The sequence below is a fragment of the Leptodactylus fuscus genome, chromosome 10, assembly GCF_031893055.1.
Source record: "Leptodactylus fuscus isolate aLepFus1 chromosome 10, aLepFus1.hap2, whole genome shotgun sequence".
NCBI lineage: Eukaryota > Metazoa > Chordata > Amphibia > Anura > Leptodactylidae > Leptodactylus > Leptodactylus fuscus.
Window position 1 is genome coordinate 45,912,811 of NC_134274.1, and position 22,397 is coordinate 45,935,207.

Genomic DNA, 22,397 nt, shown 5'->3' on the forward strand with positions numbered 1-22,397 from the left:
CCTAATGGACCTGAGCTGCCACTGGTGAGCATCCGTCTGGATGGCGAGCACCTCTCAGCTTCAGCCTCTCACCTTTCTTGCCCCAGCGCTACATCTAATACCCCCTTTGTTACATCTGACGTGTAGATAACTTGCATTAATTTTTCATGAAAAGTCCCAGGCCTGTGGAGCCAGTAGGCCAAACCACCAACTCTATTTTTCCACGTCCTGATACCTGACTGTCATGGTCAGTCACGAGCAATAAATCACTTCTAATACATTAAAAAGCTAGCAATTGACTTCCTATGAAAGGACCTATGCAACAAAGTATGCATCTAACTAATTATATAATGCCAATAATTGTTTCATATAATTAAAATATTACTAATAATTTTATTTTGATGCTGGAGTCGGAAACTTTTTCTGACTCCAACTTGACGCAAAATGTTGCTCTTCGGAGTTCCTATGTTGGTAAAACACTTACAAAAAACTTCAGTTTGTGTGTGTTTGCTTTAAGGACTAGTGTATTTAGGTTTATTTTTATGTTCATATACAACACAGATATACTTATTTGTAGATGGTTTGTGTCTTGGATACCTCTACAGTAAAGCGATGTCATGCCGAGATGTGCCCTAATTCATAAGCTTGTGCATTGCAGGCGGTCAGTAGAGCTGCTTAAAATACACAGTGGTGTATACAAAAAGGGAACGCAACCAAAATTCTGTCGTCAATCCTCCCCCTACGCACATGCCAGTTTCATATGGAGTCTGTATTTATTAAAACTTTAAAAAATAATCACTTCTTTTTTATTAAGATGGAAACTAACTTATGTTAACTTCATTGTCTATTTCAGGGAAAGTTGAAAATATGAGCCACTTTGAGAGAACTGATCGGAGTTTGCGGCAGCAACAGCAAGCGTTTTGGAAAAGGGCGCCTCCTCGCCTAAATGGACAAGAGCAATACCACTTGAGCAATCCAGACCACTACCACAATGGCAGGTAGGTTACTCCCATCTTCCCCAGAATTAAAGGGTATGTCCAGGCACAGATGGTAAGATAATAAAGGAAATAATACTCACCTTGGCCCCACACCAGTCTTTGTATCCTGCAGCTCAGGTCCTGTTGACTTCAATGGGAGCCGAGCTGCAATACTTGCCCCTGACCAGTATACAGGTAGGGGAGCCATCTGCTTCTTTCTACATGTACTCTATAGTATACAGTCTAGAGACACCTCCAAACAGCTGATCCACACAAAGCCCAGCTAGCAGGTCCCCAAAAATCAGCTATCCATGGCCCACTCCAAGGACAGGCGAAAACAAGAAAAAAAAAAAAAATGACAGACCACCCCTTTAACCTTTTCACTGACAGGGCTTTTCAGATTTTTCTCTCCTCTGTCTGCCAGAGCAATTTTCAAAGTTTCGAGATGGACAAATAAAACCTAAATTGCAACGTTAAAAAAATCATAATAAGCCGCCATACCTATATACGGTATTTTCTTAAAGTAGACACCTGCTGCATTATCAGAATGCCACTTAGTACTGTATACGAACAGGCACCTTCATGAAATTTTGATTTAACCTGAATGTTTTATTTTAAAAAATGCAAATAAATGTATATTAGTTGCCAAAAGTGGAAACCAAACATAAAGTTATATTCTCCAAACCTACTTAAAACAAGAGTTCGACATGTGCATGTAGTCATTCCTATCTCTACGGCCTACACCCACATGCACGTGTCTTCAGAAAATCACCAGAACTGGAAGGAACAAAAATCTGCTTTGAAGCTGGAAATATTAAAAATGCATCATCCTATAAAATATAGGGATTACACACCGTGGAAAGCAAGCGAACCCCTAAACCCTATATATTTCTTGAAAGTAGACAACCTGAATATTATGGGTCTCAATGGGTTATCGATATCCATGTCCCCCTTCAGGTGAAAAGGAAAAAATTACAAAAGGGGCGCTCCCTTGAATCGAGAGACAAAAAAAGTGAAGAATACACGACTCTATGGGGTGCTGCAGAGTTGGTAGCAGTTCCTTCGTTCGTTAAAAAGACCAAAGGATTTCCAATAGGAGCAGATTGATGTGGCTTACCACATCAGAAAAAATATATACCATTAAATGTCTGCGTTTCCTCCCCAGGTTTATCGTAGTGGATGTGGAGATGGTATAGTCCATAGAAAAAGATACAATGTTGCCAAGCTGCAAAAATTGCCAAAAATAAATGCAAAAGCATCAAAGAACGTTTGAATGTTCTTTTATAGTTGCAAAAATCAGTCAATTGTGGTAAAGCGTTTCAGAGCAGTATGCCCCTTCCTCAGACCAAACTGACACAATATTCACACAATGGATACGTCTCCACCCTGAGAGGACGTATAGATATGTGGGCGGCAGGGCAAGGGTTAAGGTGCAACGACATGCGCCAACATTTTTTGTGAAGTTCTGGCTTGAACTAAAGCAACTTGTATGTGGTATAAACTTAGACAAGACAGTCTAAAGATAAAAACGATTTATCACCGGCATCAGTCACTGTCATATATCTGGTGTATTTTCAGACTGTCTGACTGAGGGCGGGTTCACATCTGCGCCCGGTCTCCGCTTTGTGGGTTTCCGTCTTCTGCTGACAGGAGACGGAAACCCAGCAGTCAGTGTCCGCTCGTGAGCGTCTTCTGGTCTCCACGGCGAAACAGTTTTCTTTCTTCTCTTTTTTTTTTTTTTTTTTTTTTAAATCAATTCATTATTTATTAAAAAAAAAAGCAGTTGCAGAAAGTCAGTACAAAACAAGTATCATGAAAACAAGATAACTGCAGTGGATGAGGAAGTGTACCTCACCCACATCTTGTAGAATTTTTTAAAATTTTATAACATACAAACAAAACAGGGTGTATGGGGGGGGGAGACAAAGGGAAAGGGGGGGGGTGGAGAGAAAAGCAAGTATACAATAATACAATGAGATGGAATTAGACGGAGACAGTGAGGCCTGTTAGAATGGGCTAACGAGAATCTGGGTGCTTGTAGTGTACTGTATTTTCCGGACTATAAGGCGCACATAAAAACCTACGATTTCCTCAGAAATCGTAAGTGCGGCTTATAGTCCGGTGCGGCTTATATATGCATGGAAGCGACGGCAAAGTCTGCGTGCCGCTTCCATACATACATAAAAGGCACCGTAAGGGTGCATTCACACTACCGAACGCCGGCGTGTATCACAGCCGTACACGCCGGAGTTACAGCAGGGCTGCCGGACACTTCCTATTCATTTCTATGGGAGCAGGCATGCGAGCGCTCCCCATAGAAATGAATGGACAGACACTTCCCATTCATTTCTATGGGAGCCGGCATGCGAGCGCTCCCCATAGAAATGAATGGAAAAAAGCAGTCCATTCATTTCTATGGGGAGCGCTCGCATGCCGGCTCCCATAGAAATGAATAGGAAGTGTCCGGCAGCCCTGCTGTCACGCCGGCCTGAAACAGAACGTGAAACTTACCCAGCGGTGCAGGGCGGGCGGGCATTCAGGCCTCCTCTTCCTCCGATGTTCCGTCCTTCTCCTCCGGCGCTCGCTGATAATGGCCGGGGCGCATGCGCAATATCATAATGCTTCTACTACTGCGCATGCGCCCAGGCCATTATCAGTTAGCGAGCGGCGGAGGAGGAGGACGGAACATCGGATTTTGCTGATAGAGCCCCTCCTCGCCTGCCGAGCGCTTCCAATAGAAGCAGCTGGCACGCGGGGGGTTAAGCGGCCGCTGGCAAAGTCTGCCTGCCGGCGCTTTCAATAACATATAATGCGCACCGGACTGCGGCTTATAGTCCGGTGCGCCTTATATATGAACCGAGACGGACTATAAGGCGCTCATGGGCAATGCGGCTTATAGTCCAGTGCGCCTTATAGTCCGTAAAATACGGTAACCATGGGGACCAGATTTTGAAACCGTTTTTTCTTTCTAACCGGACACAAAGTGCTGCATGTCTGACTTTGTGTCCAGTAAAAAAAAAAAAACGGTTTTGCGGCGGAGACCAGAAGACGCTCACGGGCGGACTCTTTGCAAACCTATTCAAACGAATGGGTCTGAAAACTGACTGCCGGTTTCCGTCTCCTGTCCAGTTTCTTGGGCAGAAGACGGAAACCTGCAAAGCGGAGACCGGGGCGCAGGTGTGAACCCGCCCTAAGTATACATTGAGTAACTATTAGTAAATGTCACCCACTGTGGGAATTTAAGACTGGCCTGGAGCGCCGAAGTGAGATGTACGAAACTGGTGTAGTTTTATGCACCAGTTTCTGCTGTAAATGATAGTTGTTGTTAAGGCCACACCTCTCAGTTAACCCCTTCTTGCTTTTTTCCATAGGTTGCAACTTTTTTTTAGAATACTGTAAACAACTGAATAAATGACTCCAATATATTTAATATTATGTGGGAAAATATGATTTTTTTTTTAATTTTTTTTTTTTTTTTAATTCCGCAAATACGCACAACTTCATGCAATACAGAAAGTTATCTCTTTTATATATTATATACCTCCTAATTGCTTGGTAATAGCCTTTAAATACTATATAACCAGTCACATTTACTGTTTTAGAAACAGATGTCATGTCCTAAATCCAGCTCTGTCTGTCACTGAGATCCTCGCGAGACGTATTGATATTTATTAGCTATTTGAGAAGTTTTTTTATTATAGAGTATTATTTTCTCCTCTCTATTAACCTTTTACTATATATATATATATATATGCCCGAATATTGTTTTCTATCGATCCCGGTCTGAAAACTTAACCTTGAAGATAAGAGGAAATGTTTATCAATTTTTCACAAACAAAATGAAAAACCTTGGTGCTGGAATGATTCATGCAACAAAGGCAACCATTGATCAAGGGCTCAGTGACGGCCGCTTAAATAACCTTTATACTTTAGAACTGCTTTTCTCCTATTGACTGCGGAAGAAATGTTCCACTTCACCATTTAATTGTTATTGTTCCCATCTACGTTTTGGCTCTGAATAGTGTGTCACCCTAATATGCTGTGGTGGAGCATCATTCTTTAATAATACTGCAGGTTTGGTGCAGTTCTATGCTTTATATTATAGCAGTGCAGGAAACAGGGACACGTAGACCGGATTACACTCAAGTTCAGGGTTTATTTCACTTGTAGTGCATATACTGCCCTTGCAAAGGCACAAACAAACAAAACAAAAGCCTTCTCGGCTGAGAACTAACTATAACATAAGAACCTGTTCCCTGACTATACAGGAGCCTGGCTGCCAGGCTCTCGCTCTGGTAACATCGGGTGACACAGTACCTAGTTTGTAGGTTCTGTTTGGACAGGTCAGCTCTGTCAGTGTGGTGCTACAGCTCCTAGTCCTGACACACAGACTAATATCAGGCCTTAATTAGTCAGCTGACCTCCCTGGGGAGGGTCTGTACCAAACACCCTTTAGCTGCCTGGCTGGAACATACCTGTCCTCCCACACCACTTTCTCACACTCCTTACATTTATATTGTCACCTTGCCTTGCTATTGCACTTTGACTCCCATTCAAAGTATAGCAAAGAATATCCACTACCCAGTGTACAGACCTGTCTGCTTTTGGCGGTTTGCACTGTGATGACTGCAGCTGATCAGTGGAGGTGCCTGGTGTCTTAACTCCACTAATCATATTATTATATTCTTCTTATTATATTACATTATATTATAGCAAAAAAAAAAAAAAAAGAATCCACCTTTGCGGCTAAAATGTAAAGGCAGTGCATGAAAATTAAATCTTAATGCGTTTCCTGGTTCTAATTTAATAAAAGACTTAAATGATACAAAAAAACAAACAAACCCGCAGCTTATAACTTTAAAGGGGTTTTGAGACCACCAGCAATTCCAAGAATAGGGGCATTTTATCCCTGTTCGGGATGTAACGATGGACGCAGAATGCGCTCTCCTGTTCTATTCATTTCAGTGGGAGCAACTGATATAGTCAACGTACAGCATTTTGCTATCTCTGGTGCTCTCATTGAAATGGAGCAGAGACAGAAAGACCCAGGGTCTTGGACAGTGACTCCGCGCTCTCTGGTGCGAACACCCGACACAGTCGAAAAATCTTGCTAAACCTTTTTATTGACAGAACAATAGGAGAACAGCACGACGCGTTTTGGGCTTTAAAGAGCCCTTTATCAAGTGCATCCCACTCAACCTGTCGGGCCTGATGAATGAAGTGGAGGTGCAAATTGAAATGTGCCTTGTTGTTGGGGTCGGTTGGCCTCAGCAGTCAGACCCCAACCTTTATATGGCATTAACTCTTTAATTCAGTGTATAAAATGATTTAATTTGTGCACATTTCCTAACCCTAATAGATGCAGGACTAAAATGATGCAAACAACTGCAGCCTAAAACATGAAGAGGTTGAGAACACACACTCCATCTTTATGACTGGATAGTTCTGTAAATCCATCTTTAGTTTTGTACCAGCTTATGACCGATGTACCAATAGTATTAATGAAAATGTATTTCAGGGGAACGTCCTACCTAGAGTCTCCCACCGACCATAGAGAAAGCTATGGTAGTCCCAACTTTTACCCACTGTCTCCACGATCCTCCCAGATGACGGGTTTTCGAGACAATACAGTGATACTTGACGAAATGACTCTCTGCCACATGGTCCAAGACTGCACAACGGTGAAGACGCAACTTCTGAAGCTGAAACGCCTACTGCAACAAGTAAGTTGTCCCGTAACCTATTCAGTACAGGAGACCGAACAACGCATTTCATTTTCCAAGAAACCTTGTATGTATTAAGGAACGAAATGGATTTAAGCTATGTTTGAGTAACTTTCTGAGACCAGTACTTGGTTTCCAAGTATAACACAATATCATTTAAGGACTGTTAGGTGTATTTACATGCTACACAGCTAAGTTCCCCCTTTTCCAATATCTTCTTTTTGGCGAGGACATCTTCTATTTGTTCTGAAATAAAGACCTTTATCATGCTGCTTACATTGCTGTGGTGCCACTTGCTCATCATATGGACACGATCACACATGGGAACCATTCTTTCAATTTATAGACACGTTACTGCTTAACCATTCAGATGCTACAGTCATCTATGATTACATAAGGACTATAAACAAGGGTGGAGGTATCACATTGCACATTGTGACCAGCAAGTAGAACCCCTGTCTATGTCTGTTACACAAAGCACTTCAGATAAATGTTGGCTGACTGCTATCATGCCAGACTCCACCATATACATATAGTGGCTTAGCTCTTCAAGAACAAAATGAATGACTATTTATAATACATTGCTTATTTGAAGAGGGCCTTTCATCATCTCCACCGATTCAAGTTCTGAGAGTCCGTTGAGAGTCGCTGCTCCACTGATTCCAGCACTTTTGTTTTTTTTTTCTCTAGTCTCTTCCGTTCCTGAGTAACAAGTTCAGTTAGTTTTGGTGTCTGATGTGCTATTTAGACTCTGTAATGTCAGAAGGGCAGTGTAAGGGCTAGTTCACACGGGGTTCCGCGTGTACACATTCCGTCGTGGCTTTCCGTGATGGATTAGGTCCAAATGAAAGGGCCGGAGCCTCGTGCCGAGGCTGATTCAGCCACAGAATCCGCAACAAGTTAGGTCAGCTCACTTCTTTTTTCTGCTACTAGTTAGCGGCTCCCATTGAAGTCAATGGGAGCAACGGATTTTGAGGCGGATTCCACGTCAAAATCCGCTGCCAACTTGCCCTGTGTGAACTAGCCCTAAGGCAGGGGGTGTGTTTCAGAGCACCAGTCAGAGGCAGCCAATGTCAGAGCTCAGAATCACACCCCTTGTCTGACACCACCCACCTGACAGTACAGAGACTAAATAGCCTATCGGGCACCAAAACGAACAGCATTGATTGCTTGGTAACAGTGTGGGCTAGAGAAATAGGGGTTGTGAAGGATTCACAAACTTGGTTGCTTTATTTTGCTCAGGATGTGAACTGGCGTCTGTTGGGCATATGGCAATGCTACAGTTCAGTCCCCATTAAAATGTACACGTCTGAACTACAGTATAGCCATATAGTTCAGTCGATATATATATATATATATATATATATATATATATATATATATATAGCACGCCCCCATAGGAATGAATGGATGCAGCCGCTCCCATTCATTCCTATAGGAGCGTGGCCGTTTCGAATAGTGTATGTATGTATATATATATATATATATATATATATATATATATATATATATATATAATCTCTGATATATTTGATTGAACCTGTACAAATCTAAAAAAAATTTACAATTACAAACTTGCTTGGTGTCCTTCTAACCATAACCATGGGAATTTTTTGCATGGTGATTATGATGTGATTTCCACCCAAAATAAGCATGGAAAACGCCTCTTTTCTGTCTTGCGATGCCTATTATGATAATCTAAAACGTAGTGCTATTAAATCACTGAAACCGAAAAACGAAGCGTCCTTCCCTATGTTTATGAAAATAATGCAGAAACCGCAGCGTGTGGGCCCCATTCTGCCTGAATAGGACTAATCAGCGCGCCGACCTGCGGTAGATTTTTAATGCAAACAGCCAAATTATAGTCAGATTTTCCTACGTATATTATTACTATTTGAACCGTCTATAATATATATTAGATCTATAGTATATATTTTTATTTAAATTTTTTTTTTTTTTTTTTTACCCTATTGTGACACCTGTGTCACATCGTGTGATATAATTTAAGGTGCATCTGCAATATTTATTTGATATTATTATATCAGTTCATTTATCATGATAACGTGGCTGAAGTCTATCTCTTCTGGAGTATATTATATAGAAAAACATCCGATTTAATGGGACACATTTAGTATTACACACATTGAACACTGAAGAAAAACCATCTTTCCTTTAAAGTCCTCCAGAAAATAGGTTGGGAAAACTGAGAGTCATTTCTGATTTCTAGGGTCCGCTACATGAATCAAAATCAAGGCCATTGTGTCTTAAAAACCCCTTTGAAAAACCTTTTTTTTTTCTCCATTTGATAAAATACATAGCTTTAATCCTATTATTGTGTAGGTTATTATGATAGAGCGACCCAAGGGAAGAAAAGAAAGACACGCAGGATGTCCCTAATGTAAGAAGGCTTTGTCCCTTTAATGTACATTTGGAGTTATCCATTAAAAAAAGCAAAAGTGAAAAGGAGCACTAAGTGGTGAGGGGTTAAAGGGCAGCTTTAAGAGGAGAGGTGCACAACAAACATTGAGGTTACGGAGATCAAGATCGTTTGTGGGTTAGAAAATAGTTGCTACATACAATAACATAAAACACTACAAAGCAAAGAGTCTACAAGCGGCCTAGAAAGCAATTTCTGCAGTACTGGCTCACTTTACCCTTATGGATGTTATTTGTACATCTGCATATCTGTCAAACCGATACAACGTTTTTTCAGCCTAAAATATCTACATATTTCAGTCCTTTCGGATGCTTTGCATGTTGTTAAAGTCCCACTAATACCATAACTTTGTGGGGAGATTTGTGCAAAAAAATGTAGCTGTAAGTTATAGGGTAAAGAAGAATTGCACCCAAAGTTTAGCTTCTGTAGCTGAAATACTCTGTTTTTATAACCTATGAGCAGTGGTTATGTACACCTTTTAAAGGGATCCTATCATTAAAACTCAATTTTTTCTCACTAACACGTCAGAATAGCCTTAAGAAAGGCTATTCTTCTCCTACCTTTAGATGTCTTCTCCGCGCCGCCGTTCGGGATAAATCCCAGTTTTTGGCGGTATGCAAATGAGTTCTCTCGCAGCAGTGGGGGCGGGCCTCAGCGCTCAAACAGCACTGGGGGCGTCCTCAATGCTGTGAGAGAACTTTCCAGCGCGGCCTCCATCTTCTTCAGGAATGTCCTCTTCACGCGTCTTCTTCCGACTCTGGGGGTCAAAATTCTATGCCTCGGGCAGAGCCGACTTCGCATGCCCGTGGCCACAAGAAAAATGGTCGCTTACGCAGTAAGTAAGCGGTCATTTTCTTGTGGCCTGTGGGCATGCGCAGTCGGCTCTGCCCAAGGCCTAGAAGTTTGAACCCAGCTCCAGAAGGAGATACAGGGAGAGGCCGTTCCTGAAGAAGATGGAGGCGGCGCTGGAGAATTCTCTCGCAGCATTGGGGACGCCCACCAGTGCTGCAAGAGAACTCATTTGCATACCGACGAAAACCGGGATTCCTACCAAATGGCGGCGCAGAGAAGACATCTAAAGGTAGGAGAAGAATAACCTTTCTTAAGGCTATTCCTACGTGTGGTCGACAAAAAATTTGATTTTAATGCTAGAGTCCCTTTAAGTTACTATTTTTTTTTTGCATTTCTCTATAAATTCTTGTAGAATACAATGTATTCTTTTGGACGATTGATTCCCCTGCTCTTTGTCGTCCCACTTTTGAGTTCTACCTTGCATTTTGGATGCAAGGGACATTATCTTTCCTCGGGGGACTTAAGGAAGTTGATTCCTTTCAGGCAGATGTGACCTCTTAGCTTTTTATGTTAAAGTGCCTGTCATTTATCTGCCACAAAAAGAAGAATAGAATAAATGCTATAGCTCCAGGTACTGTCACAGAAACCAGACCATATTGCCAAAGGAAGGTGTTTGGGTTAATCCAGGCTTTTCTCAACAAAGTAATGGATTTATACTGGTGACAAATATTGTATGTAGCTGCATCATGTGGCTTCTGATGGAGCAGGCCATCATTTTTTCCCCTGGCAGATCCATAGTTAATGTAATTTTTAATGAAATGTGCGGTATATGAAGGTACAGTATAGCACCATACAGTTCACTGACTCTATAGCTTAAATGTATTGTATGCAGGTGTACCTGTCATAGCTGTACATGTACTGTAGGATATGTGGTTTTATTAAACTGCCCTGTCTTGTTATAATCTACTATTACAAGAGATGCCTTATAATAAATCACATTATTCCAAGGTCTACATATGGACTTAACTATATTCCGTAAACTAAAATTCTGCTGACCTGACCAAGCAGGAGCGATTTTTTTTTTTTGTTTTGTTGCGTTTTTCTGCCTTTCATTTTCATACTTTACGAAGTGCCAAGCGTCCTCTTCTATTAAATCTTTTGCTGCTTCGTTTCTTCAGTAACATAACTCCCCCATGAGAGGAGAACGATGTCCAGCGGACATACTGTCTAGCACTTTGCTTGTCTCTGTTGACATGGAAAGAATTGCATGAAGCTAATAAGCGCTGCTTCTTTAAGTTATTCCCGGATGATGCAACCAGCGCGGCTGCCTTGGAGACAAACAATCGGGCTTTTGATTGCCGTTGTATTAACCGGCTCTGTGTGGGCAGCATAAGCCTTCAGATCCTGCTTTCCAGCACAGGAATAATGGCATCGTGATCTGATCACGGTGTCAGACTCATCGGAGACCTCAATAATGGCACAATGTTTCCTCTCTTTTTTTTTTTCTTTTTTTTTCTCTTAGACTTGTTTATGAAATTTAGAGTTGTAGGTTTTTTTATGCCGTTTTTTTATATATTTTCAGTGGTTTCTTAAAAGAATATTCTTAACTCTAATTATAGCATATAATAGATGGTAGTTCCACCTCTAAGACCTGATGATATCTGCAATACAGGGTTGTCCCCAATCCCATCCTGCTTGGTCAGATGGCTGCCAGCCATTGCAGCTGGGCAGAGAATGAATGAAGAGGTGGCCGCACATGTCCATGTCACTCTCTATTCATAGCTATGGAAGTCACATCAATAGACAAGCCTAGTAGAATGAATGGATATAGGCACATAGATGATGGGCGTTATTCATTCCTTCTTCACTGTGCCCAGCCGCTGCATCAACAAGTGAGTCTGGGATCTGGGTACAGGAGCGGATCCTTTGGGTGCATTATATAGAATATATTCTGAGAGGGGGGGGGGTGCGCTTGCCAATTCACTGGTTGTTATATTACTAATATACACCTTAGTCCCCCAAAGCCCTGAAGTTAAAGAATCCGGAACTCTCGTTCCTGTCTCCACGTCTGATGCACCAACTCTACGACCAACTGCACTTTACTCTCCTGCCATTTGTCACAAGTAGAGGGAAGTTGGTGACCTTAGTCAGAGTCAGAGCGGCTGCAAGACAGATAGAGGAGTGGATTTCTGGCCTCCCCAGCTGCCCTCTTTATGAATAACTTCAAGGCTGCGGCGGACTGATCTGTATATTAATAATAACCCAGGGCACCCACCCACTAAATTCACATAGGCTGTGCTGCCCTCCATTAGGATAATGTCGACACGTCAGAATTGTATATTGATCACAAAGTGTTAGGAATCTGATGCACAAAATAACTCCAGGCAGCCAGGATCCCCAGGTGCTGAGGCAGAAACAGTCCTGGTTTTGCTACCCTCTCCTAACCGGAGCAGAACCAAACCCCGGAGTTCTTTACCAGAGCTCCTGATGGTGGAGTTGGACTAGGTAAAAGCCCGAGGCCCATATCCGCAACTACCTAGAGAGCGACGCACACCCAGCAAACCCCAAATAAGAGGACCCAGAGGAACCCAGACACCAACCTGAGAGTGAAGTCCAAGAGAGCAGGATGGTCTGAAGTGCAGATGAGCAGGAGGGTAATCCGGGGGAGTTACGCAGATACCCAAGAAGCAGATACATGGTCAAACAAGCTGAGTCAATAACTGCTGGTCGCATGGTAGCAGAAGGCAGAGGCAGGAGCTATTCAGGGAAGCCTGGTCATACACTGGAGGTAAATGGAGTAGCCAAAAACAGGATCCAAAAGGGAGGTCAGGTGGAAGCCAAAGGTCATACACAGGAGATCAGGAAGGTACCAAATCAGGGTCATGGAAGCGAGGTCTGAAAAGCAAGCCAGGTCAACACATCCAGGGAATCCAAGTTTCAGGGACAGGAGACAGGGAGCAAGCAACAGGAGACTTGTCGCTAGGGAAGCTGATGCCGTTGGTAAATGAATAACCTCCTGACCCTGGAAGTGCTGGTCCCAGCGCTAGGGAAAAACCGGAACCTCCGCACACTCAAGTGGTAGACCAGCACCGGAACCAGCAGTGACTCTGCCACTGGACAGGGATCGGGTCGGGCGCCTCCACACAGCACAGCGGAGGCCCCGGCCTGTCCTAACACACAGTAGATCTGTACAAAGAAATAGTTCCATTGTCGTTCAGCAGTGCTTAACCCTGTTTTTTACTGTAGCACGTAAAGAGGGTTGCAGAAATTCACGTTCATGGGATGTCGCCTCCAGATTCAAGTCCAACACACATGAACAGACTCCGAACACTTGTCAGCACAATCTTAGACTACCACATTCTCCAATATCACCACTAGAGGGAATCAATATCCGGAAAGTCATAGCTGCATAGGGCTCTATGTGTACAGCTGTTAACACAAGACTAGGGATAAAAGGATGCAAGAGACGTTGCTTATAGCTTTTTAGACTTAAAGAGGTTTTCCCATTAATGTAACCATATTTAGATTTGCAAAATGTTTAATTTAATTATTTATATTTGTAAAAATGTTTAACTTTTATTTGTCTACATATTTCAATATGGTTATGGTCATGGGAAAATTCCTTTAACTACAATTGTGAAGCCTCACAAGAGAGACTATTTAATTCAAGAGAAATTCTGCATTGCGTCAGTGTTCATGTTCCTCTGTAACTGTCCAAGATTAGTCGCAACTTTGCAATGCACCAGTTTTTGGTCATTTTTTGCCGGAAATGTTTGCCAGCATATAAAGGACATTGTTGTACCAGATATATTATGTGCACTTTGTGAAACTTTCCGATCCTAATGTAAGTCAATGGGATTTTTTTTAATGATCAAAGATCAGATTTTAAAAACGATCCTGTTCACTACACAGCATGGAGTCCAAAAATTGAAGCCTCCATGCTGTGTAATGATTACAAAATCCGCCGGCTACTTAGTCCCCCCCCCCCCACACTTACCTGCACAGAACTACTGCTGCCTCCTCTCCCGATGTGTACGCCGCTTCCCCGAAGCTCCGGGCTGTTGTTCTCCTCTCTCTCTTCGCACGATGGCAGAGTGCATCACTCACGTCTCCCCTCCCTGTACCCACTCACACTCTCCTAAGCCACAAAAAGTGCGTGCACAGTGCTCTGCTGGTGTGCGAAGAGAGAGAGGAGACAACAATGGCCCGGAGCTCTGGGGAGCGGCAGCGGTTCTGTGCAGGTAAGCCGGTTGAGCGATCAGGATTCCGTTCCCGATCTTTTTTAGGCGGGATCGGAACCCGATCGCGATCCTGAAATTTACTCGATCACCTATCGGGATCCAATCTTTTCCGATCCCAATTGCTCAACCCTAGTCATCAACTGTAATTGTCAGATGTCTATTAGCTGGTACGTAGTAATAATCTGCTATGATATCTACCATATACAGCACACAGAAGAGAGGAGACGCCTTTCCCCTATTTCTCTGTAACTTCCCCTCATAAGCAGCAGCATGAGGATATAGTACAGCAGGACTGAGCAGTGTACTGTACCTGTGATCCTCTGAATGTTTTTACCGCACTTCCCTCCTACAGGTTATAGCCTCTCCTACCACTCCATAGACTTTTGTGAGCTGGTAGTTCATCCTAATTTGCAAGATGGATTTAGCAGTGAGTAAGCGGGGGGATGGAGAGGGAAGGAGCCTGATGATAGGAGAAGGAGGGATTTTTCTCTAATAAGATGTATTGCAGTTTCTTATATTTGCTTTTGCAATTGATTTTTGCAAAGTTTGTCGAAAAGCCAGATCCCATTTAAAGGAAATCTGTTGCAAGAACAGTTCCTGTTGAATAATAAAACAAAGTCAGGGTTCACATAAATAAAGGACTTTTTCTGCTTCCCTATGGGTGCCTTCATTTTAAGATCTGAGCTGTTTGGTGTCACCATTGTCGTCATCACATGAAAGAGCACACTCATTGCCATGACTGACAGAGTCAGGCGGCGTACATATCAATCATAACAGGGAGGGGCTGGGAGCTGGAAAGTTGTTTGGTGCAATGAGAGCAACGGTGAACCCCTTGTTCCACCAAAGTCCCCGTTGGCATATCATAAAAAAACTAATTTTTGCCTCTCTTTTACAAAGTTTGGTCTTCATGTCTTTGCACATATTTGCTGTTTTTTTATTCCATGGTACATTGAGATCTATCTGTATAGCCGGGGGATGTGTACGAGCTGCATCTGACCATGAATGTAGTGCTTAGGGACTTAATATTAATACTACCAAGAATAATATTTCCCATAGAGTACATTAATGTGCAGTTTTAAAACTCTTAGCTGAGGCATCAATAAAGCATCAATGTCATTCCCTATCCTTCAGAAATGTTTGTGCTGCGGAGGAATGCTTTTACATGGCTGAAAGCAGACTTGTATCCGTACAAGGAAGGTCAGAATCACACAGTGCAAATTGACAGCACATAGACTTACTGTGCGTGCAAAGTGTTACAAATGCACTTACTGGTATTTATAGTAGATATTAGGGCTGGGCAAATAACCGAAATTGAAAGCTCCATTAATGGATGTGAACTTCTATCAATTATTTCTATTATTTTGCATCTATGTCATCCTGTCTAAAAAAAATGTCATTGGCTAAAGGATATGTCACTAATTGTACTTTATCCAGTCAGGATTGCTGATGTGTCACTAAGGGTGAGTTCACACTTCCGTTGGATATCCGTTATGATAGTATCTATCAAAAACAAAAAAAAAAACACCTATCGTAACAGACATTAACGGGCGCTAAGGATGGGTTCACATCTGTGCCCGATCTCCATTTTCAGGTTTCCGTCTTCTATCGTCAGATCGTGTCTGGCCGAGAGCGCCTGTGAGCGTTTTGTTCTCTCCGCAGCGGAAGTTCTGCATGTCCAACTTTGTGTCTGGTTAAAAAAAAAAAAAAATCGGTTTTGGTGTGGAGAGCACAAAATGCTCACAGGTGCTCACGTCCGGACACTTTCCAAAAAAATCTTTACACATTATCATCAGTTAGGGCGGGCTCACATCTGCGTCCCGGTCTCCGTTTTGCAGGTTTCCGTTACCTGCCCGAAACTGGACAGGAGACGGAAACCAGCAGCCAGTTTTCAAACCCATTCATTTGAATGGGTTCGCAAAGTGTCCGCCTGTGAGCGTCTTCTGGTCTCCGCGGTGAAACCGTTTTTGTTTTGTTTTTTTGTTTTTTTTTAACTGGACACAAAGTTGGACATGTAGGACTTTTTGTCTGGTTAAAAAAAAAAAAAAACAGTTTTGCCTCGGAAACCAGAAGACGCTCACGGGCAGACACTGACTGCCGGGTTTCCATCTCCTGTCCAGTTTCTTGGGCAGAAGAAGGAAAACCACAAAGCGGAGACCGGGCGCTGGTGTGAACCCGCCCTATGTCAGTAAGGGGGCATTCACAATATCGGTGGTGACAGTCAGTAGTGTCTGTTGCTATTGTCCGTTGCAAGAACCGTCACCGTTTTTTTTTTTTTTTTTTTTTTTTAAACGGACACTATCATAATGGATATTCAATGGTAGTGTGAACCCTCCTGAACAATATTCCTGACCTGTCACTATATGTACGCTATCCAATCAGAATTCCTGATGTCACTATATGTATTCCATCCAACCAGGATCTCTGATAAGTGAATAACTGAAACCAAAATAAAATGGCACGTTGTAGCATGTAAAAAGTGGAGTGTCCCAAAATAATTGTTGGTTAATCGTAGTCGAGATAAAATGTTCAATTGTGAGATTGATTTGGGTCAGAATCGCTCAGCCCTAGTAGATATAACGTGGTGCTGCAAAAAAGATTTGCAAAATAAGTGACTACTTGTATCAACTTTTATTTACTGCGTTGTCATATGGCTAATTGTGTTCATTTTTCCATAGCAGGATGACTCTGAATCAACGTTGCAAGAAGTCCAGCAGTCTGTCCCTACTACACCTGAACCACAAGACACTGACCCACTCTTAAAGGTAAATGTTGAGAAATTTCCTAATACTTACATCCATCCATTAGGATGCCTTCACTCAGGACAATAATATTGTGTCGGGAAGCTGCGCTGTTACCCAAGGGCCGTGTTACATGAACTGGTTAGACACAGCCACACAATGCTCTCTATCCTTGTCTGTAGAAACAGTACAGGACAAGAAGGGGAATCTGAAGGGGGAATTGTTTCCAGATATAAGAGAGAGAGGACTCAGGAGATATTCTAGGACCTTAAAGGGATTTTACTATTAAAAACTTTTTTTTTTTTTTGTCGTTGACACGTCGGAATAGCCTTAAGAAAGGCTATTCTTCTCCTACCTTTTCCGCCCCGCCGTTCGGTTAAAATTCTGTTTTCTGTCGGCATGCAAATGAGTTCTCTCGCAGCACTGGGGGCGGGCCCCAGTGCTCAAACAGCACTGGGGGTGTCCCCAATGCTGCGAGAGAACTCTCCAGCTCCGCCTCCATCTTCTTCTGGAACGTCGTCTTCATTCGTCTTTTTCCAGCGCAGGCGGTGAAACTTGTAGGACTCGGGCAGAGCCGACTGCGCATGCCCACGGTCACAAGAAAAATGACCGCTTACACAGTAAGTAAGCGGCCATTTTCTTGTGGCCTGTGGGCAATGCGCAGTAGGCTCTGCCTGAGGCCTAGAAGTTTGATCGCCCGCGCCGGAAGAAGACACGTGAAGAGGCCATTCCTGAAGAAGATGATGGCGGTGCTGGAGAGTTCTCTCGCAGCATTGGGGACGCCCCCAGTGCTGTGAGAGAACTCATTTGCATACCGACAAAAACGGGATTTATTCCGAACAGCGGCGCGGAGAAGACATGTAAAGGTAGGAGAAGAATAGCTTAAGGCTATTCTGACGTGTCAACAAGAAAAATTCTATTTTAATGGTAGAATCCCTTTAAAAATGTGTCAATGGATAAATAAACTAATACTAAACTTACATTTACATTCATTTCTCAAAAGTTGTCTTAATCAAAACCAATAATCTGTATTTAATAAGACAATGTTCTTAAGGGCCAAATAATTCTTTACAGAAACGACTTCTACCTACAATTTGCAAAGAAGTGGCGTCTTGCCTATTCTTTATGTCAGAGCCAAGGGTCAGCAGACGGTTGTTTTGGTTGAAAATACATTGGAAAGTACAGAAATCTAATAAAGAAGCCAACTAACCTGATAAAGGTGTCTTTCAAGATTAATTGGATTTTGTCTGTGCTTTCAGTGTGTCTGCAGTCTATAGCACTGGGGATACAAACATATTACATTTTGTAATGCACCGTGGATGTATTTCATTATATGTATGCTTGACATGGGGCGATTGTGGCACATAGTTGTCTGTAGAAAGGTTGAGCTGCTATATTTACGGCATAATTAGACTCGTCTTGCGGTGAAACAACACATCTCTTCGAGGCTCGTTTCGCGTAAATGACCCTTTATACATACTATATAAAACCTAATCATTGTAGGTCTATTTTTTGATCATTTGTCCATTTTTCTGTTCTGTCTGTTATCCAATTTTTTATTTTATTTTTTAATTATGCAAAAAAAAAAAACCCTGAAGCTGTCGTCTTTATGTCCCATGTAAAATCCCCATTATAATCTGTGAAAAATCGCTTGCACACTTCCAGTACAAGAATGCTAGGTAGCATTTGAGGTCGTCTATACAAATAAGGCAACTTTTTGCTAACTGCTATGCGTTCCGAATCCCCCCCCCACTCCCCACACACCATATGCACAGACTCAACTCAAAGCCAATTATACATATGTCTTCATGGAAGAAAACCACTTATAGACACACCCAGGTACTGATGTTGAAATCCGCAAATCTACTGTAAGGGTCCATCTATCTGTGAGCAGACCAATTTGAATCTGATTTGGCCAAAATACATCTAAGGGCGGGTTCACCCCTGCACCCCTGCGCGCTTTAGGCAATCCAGCTGGGTTTTCGTCTTCTGCCCCGAGAACTTGGACAGGGGATGGAAACCCTGCAGTCATTCTTCAAACCCATTCAAAAGTGAGCACCCATGAGCGTTTTGTGCCTGTCCGCGGCAAAACCATTTTTTTTAACCGGACACAAAGTCGGACATGCATGACTTAGTGTCTGGTTAAAAAAAAAAACGGTTTTGCCACGGACAGGTACAAAACACTGATGGATGCTCACTTTTGAATGGGTTTGAAAAATGACTGCAGGGTTTCCATCCCCTGTCCAAGTTCTCGGGGCAGAAGACGAAAACCCAGCTGGATTGCCTAAAGCGCACACGGGCGCAGGTGTGAACCCGCCCTAAAATGTGTGACCGCCTAAATGAGAGTACTTAATAGTGGAATTATGTACATGGATTTTAATTGTAACAGTTTGAGGCTCCATTTGCGTTATTTTTTTTATTTTTTTTTCTGTCTTTACCTCAGGCATGGTTCACATCTGTGTTCGGTATTCCGTTTGGGGACCTCCTGAACAGAATACCGAACGCATTGACAAGCGGTGAGCAATGAAAGCACACGGACCCCATAGACTATAATGGGGTCCGTGTGTTTTCCGCACGAGTCATGCAGAGAGGAAAGTACTTTTGTCATACTTTTGTATGTTTCATACGGACACCGCGCGGAAAACACAAGGACCCCATTATAGTCTATGGGATCCGTGTGCTTTCATAACCTCACCGCTCGTCAATGCGTTCAGTATTCCGTTCAGGGTGTCCCCAAATGGAATACTGAACGCAGATGTGAACCAGGCCTCAGATGCCAGGTCAAGCATTGTCTGTGGCTTCTTACCGAAAAAAAAGCAAAAAACAAAACAAAAACGGAGAATCGAAATAACCCCCTATCTTACTGGAATATATCAGGATTTGTTCCATTTTTAAACACAAATCCATCACAACATCAGAAACCTATAACCGCAGCACACAATGGGCCTGAATATGGCACATACAGTATATGTTTTAACATTTCCTAGCACTATATTGGCATTGTCATTTTCTATTACAGATTAGCATATTGGAGCGAATTGTGTTATTATATGGTACGACGTAACATAAGAATTTTAAGCTGTAGACTAAACCTTTATTTCACATGAATAGGAAGTGATGAACCAACCAGTTCTAATCGTCGGACCGTGCAGTCATTACATAGATAATTCGGTACATCTCGTCCTCTTAGGTCAGACATTCCATGCCTTATGACCGAGGCTTTTATAGTTAGTCACTAATAGATAATAATACACCGCACCCCATGCTGTTGGATTCCCATAAATTGGTTACAAATTAGGCTTACATTTAGACTCCCCTTATTACTGCCTGGAATAATGTCCTGCTCTGCGCCATTGTTCAAGTAATCCATTGCTGTTTTCTAGTAATAGATGCATCTATTTCATTGGAAGAGATAAGTATGTAGGACTTAATAGCCAGAGGGTGACTTGGAAGCTTATCATACCATTATTCATGACCTTAATGTCCATTAAAGGGTTCTTCTCTGGCAATAATTTCTCCGAGAAGAATCTTTAGTCTAAAAGCAGCTAAAAGACTAAAAAGCTGTAGTGAGTATATTAGTTCTGTAAATGCAGTAGTCGAGAGAGGACACTAAACAGGATAGACCAGTCAAAATAATTTACCTATTGGATTATTATTTACTTAGGGTAAAAAAAAAAAGTTGCCAATAATTTTTTGGCTAGAAGAGAGAGAGAGAGAGAGATACCGGTGCACTGTTTTCTCCTATAATGCCATTTACAATCCCTAGCTACAGGTATGAATTATTCTGATATGCTACTCCGTTATCTGTAATAAGGTCAAAGACTCTCAGTGGCTACTTTTGGGTAGCGTACCTGCTAGATAGGCCTCTATGATACACTCAAAGAAATTTTGGTCCGCTGAAAGACCAGAATTGGAGACAGGGCGTATCATTGAATGTCTACTGAACTACTGCTGACTAGAACCGCATCATAAACATGAATATAGGTTCTGTTCAAGTTTGGAGGCCTCGTTGTGAGCACTTTAATTCTGACTTTTCTGTAGAGCAACACACTGCCATAACTGCTGGCGTTGGTGATCTATTGCATATAACGTTGGTCATTTCTAGTAGTGATATGAAGACACTAACAGCTCAGAGATATATTCAGGACATTCTGTGGCCCCGTGTGTTGTCTCTCATGGCAGGGCTTCCAACTGGCAACTCGGCAGGATATCTAAGCAAGGGTCTTCCAGGACCATATTGAACATTTATTGGACTAGTTTGGATACCAGCTTTGGCAACCTACAAGTGTGCAGGAGAGAGGAAGTATTGGGATTTTCTTTTTTATGTTTTTGGTTTAGTGTCCCCTTAAAAAAAAATTGTCCCATGAAGACAGCTGAGGATCACAGAGCAGAGTAGGTAGAGTGGTTTGTGCCCAGATGGTCTCACCCATCATTAGTGACCATACAATTAAATGGTTCACGGTGTAATATATTCTCTGCTTGAGCCAAAAGTATGTTACCACCCACAGCAGGTTGACTTGACTTAATCATTCAACCTCTGCCAACCATGCATGTTTATTCGGTGGTTGGAGAATAAGCCACCACATGACCCTAGCAGCAGTGACTTGTCTGGTGCTAGGGGACCCAACATGACTGGGACATTTAGGAGATCCTAGACAGATGAGACCGGCTGATACTGGTGATTTAGTTCTACTTTGACTTTTGTGCCTTTGCCAATACAAATACAAAAAGGCTTTATTGGCACAACCAAAAAGACAATTGGCATTGCCAAAGCAAAGAGTGGTTGAGGGGAGTGGGTGGATTGGGGAAGTAGTCTTTGGGGCCAATAAAGTGTTTACGGTTACTACCACCATTTGTTCGTCCTTCCTGACCAGAGAGTGCAACCGTAACCTTTCGTTTGAGTATATTGTGTTCTTCTGATCAGGAAAGGTTTATTTTTATGCCCTATTTTAAATTTAACTTCTAAATGAATGTGTTTTTATTTTTATTTTTTTACCCTCAAGACTGAAGAGCTTCTGAAAGAGATCCAACAGCTCAAGGAAGAGTCAAAGAAGAAGGATGAGACAATTAAGCATTTACAGCAACAACTGGTGAGCGAACCTTAGTCCTTAGTTCATTTCCTACATATAAGGTTGACTTAGACCTCATACACACAGCTCAGTGTGTAGGAGTCTGTTGAGTGGCCCACAAAGAATGATGGGGCCACAGAGACTATGTGGGCTGCTGTAGCAATAGTTTTTGGGGAAAATCAATCTATAAATATGTCCGTAAGGAGAAAAATTAAAGGGACCCTATCACTCACACACAATTTTTTCTAGGTACCATGTCGGAATAGCCTTAAGAAATCCTATTCTTCTACCTTTCATCGTCTTCTCCGCGCCGCCGTTCGTTTACAATCCCGGTTTCTCTTGGTATGCAAATTAGCTCTCTAGCATCACTAGGGGCCAATGCTGCGAGAGAACTCTCTCCAGTGCCGCCTCCATCTTCTTCAGCAGTGTCATCTTCATCCT

The 22,397-nt window shown here is 42.4% G+C and overlaps 1 protein-coding gene across 5 annotated transcripts in view; it reads left to right on the plus strand.

Moving 5' to 3' along the window:
- Nucleotides 1–22,397, plus strand: part of CCSER2 (coiled-coil serine rich protein 2) — a 122,186-nt gene that overhangs the window by 62,369 nt on the left and 37,420 nt on the right. For 3 of the 5 annotated variants that reach the window (XM_075257725.1, XM_075257728.1, XM_075257727.1), the window contains exons 5-8: nucleotides 833–977; nucleotides 6,475–6,679; nucleotides 16,825–16,911; nucleotides 21,891–21,977. In XM_075257725.1, the coding sequence (XP_075113826.1) occupies nucleotides 833–977; nucleotides 6,475–6,679; nucleotides 16,825–16,911; nucleotides 21,891–21,977 (524 nt within the window). The remainder of the gene's footprint in view (nucleotides 1–832; nucleotides 978–6,474; nucleotides 6,680–16,824; nucleotides 16,912–21,890; nucleotides 21,978–22,397) is intronic. The other 2 variants (XM_075257726.1, XM_075257729.1) reach the window with 1 other exon arrangement.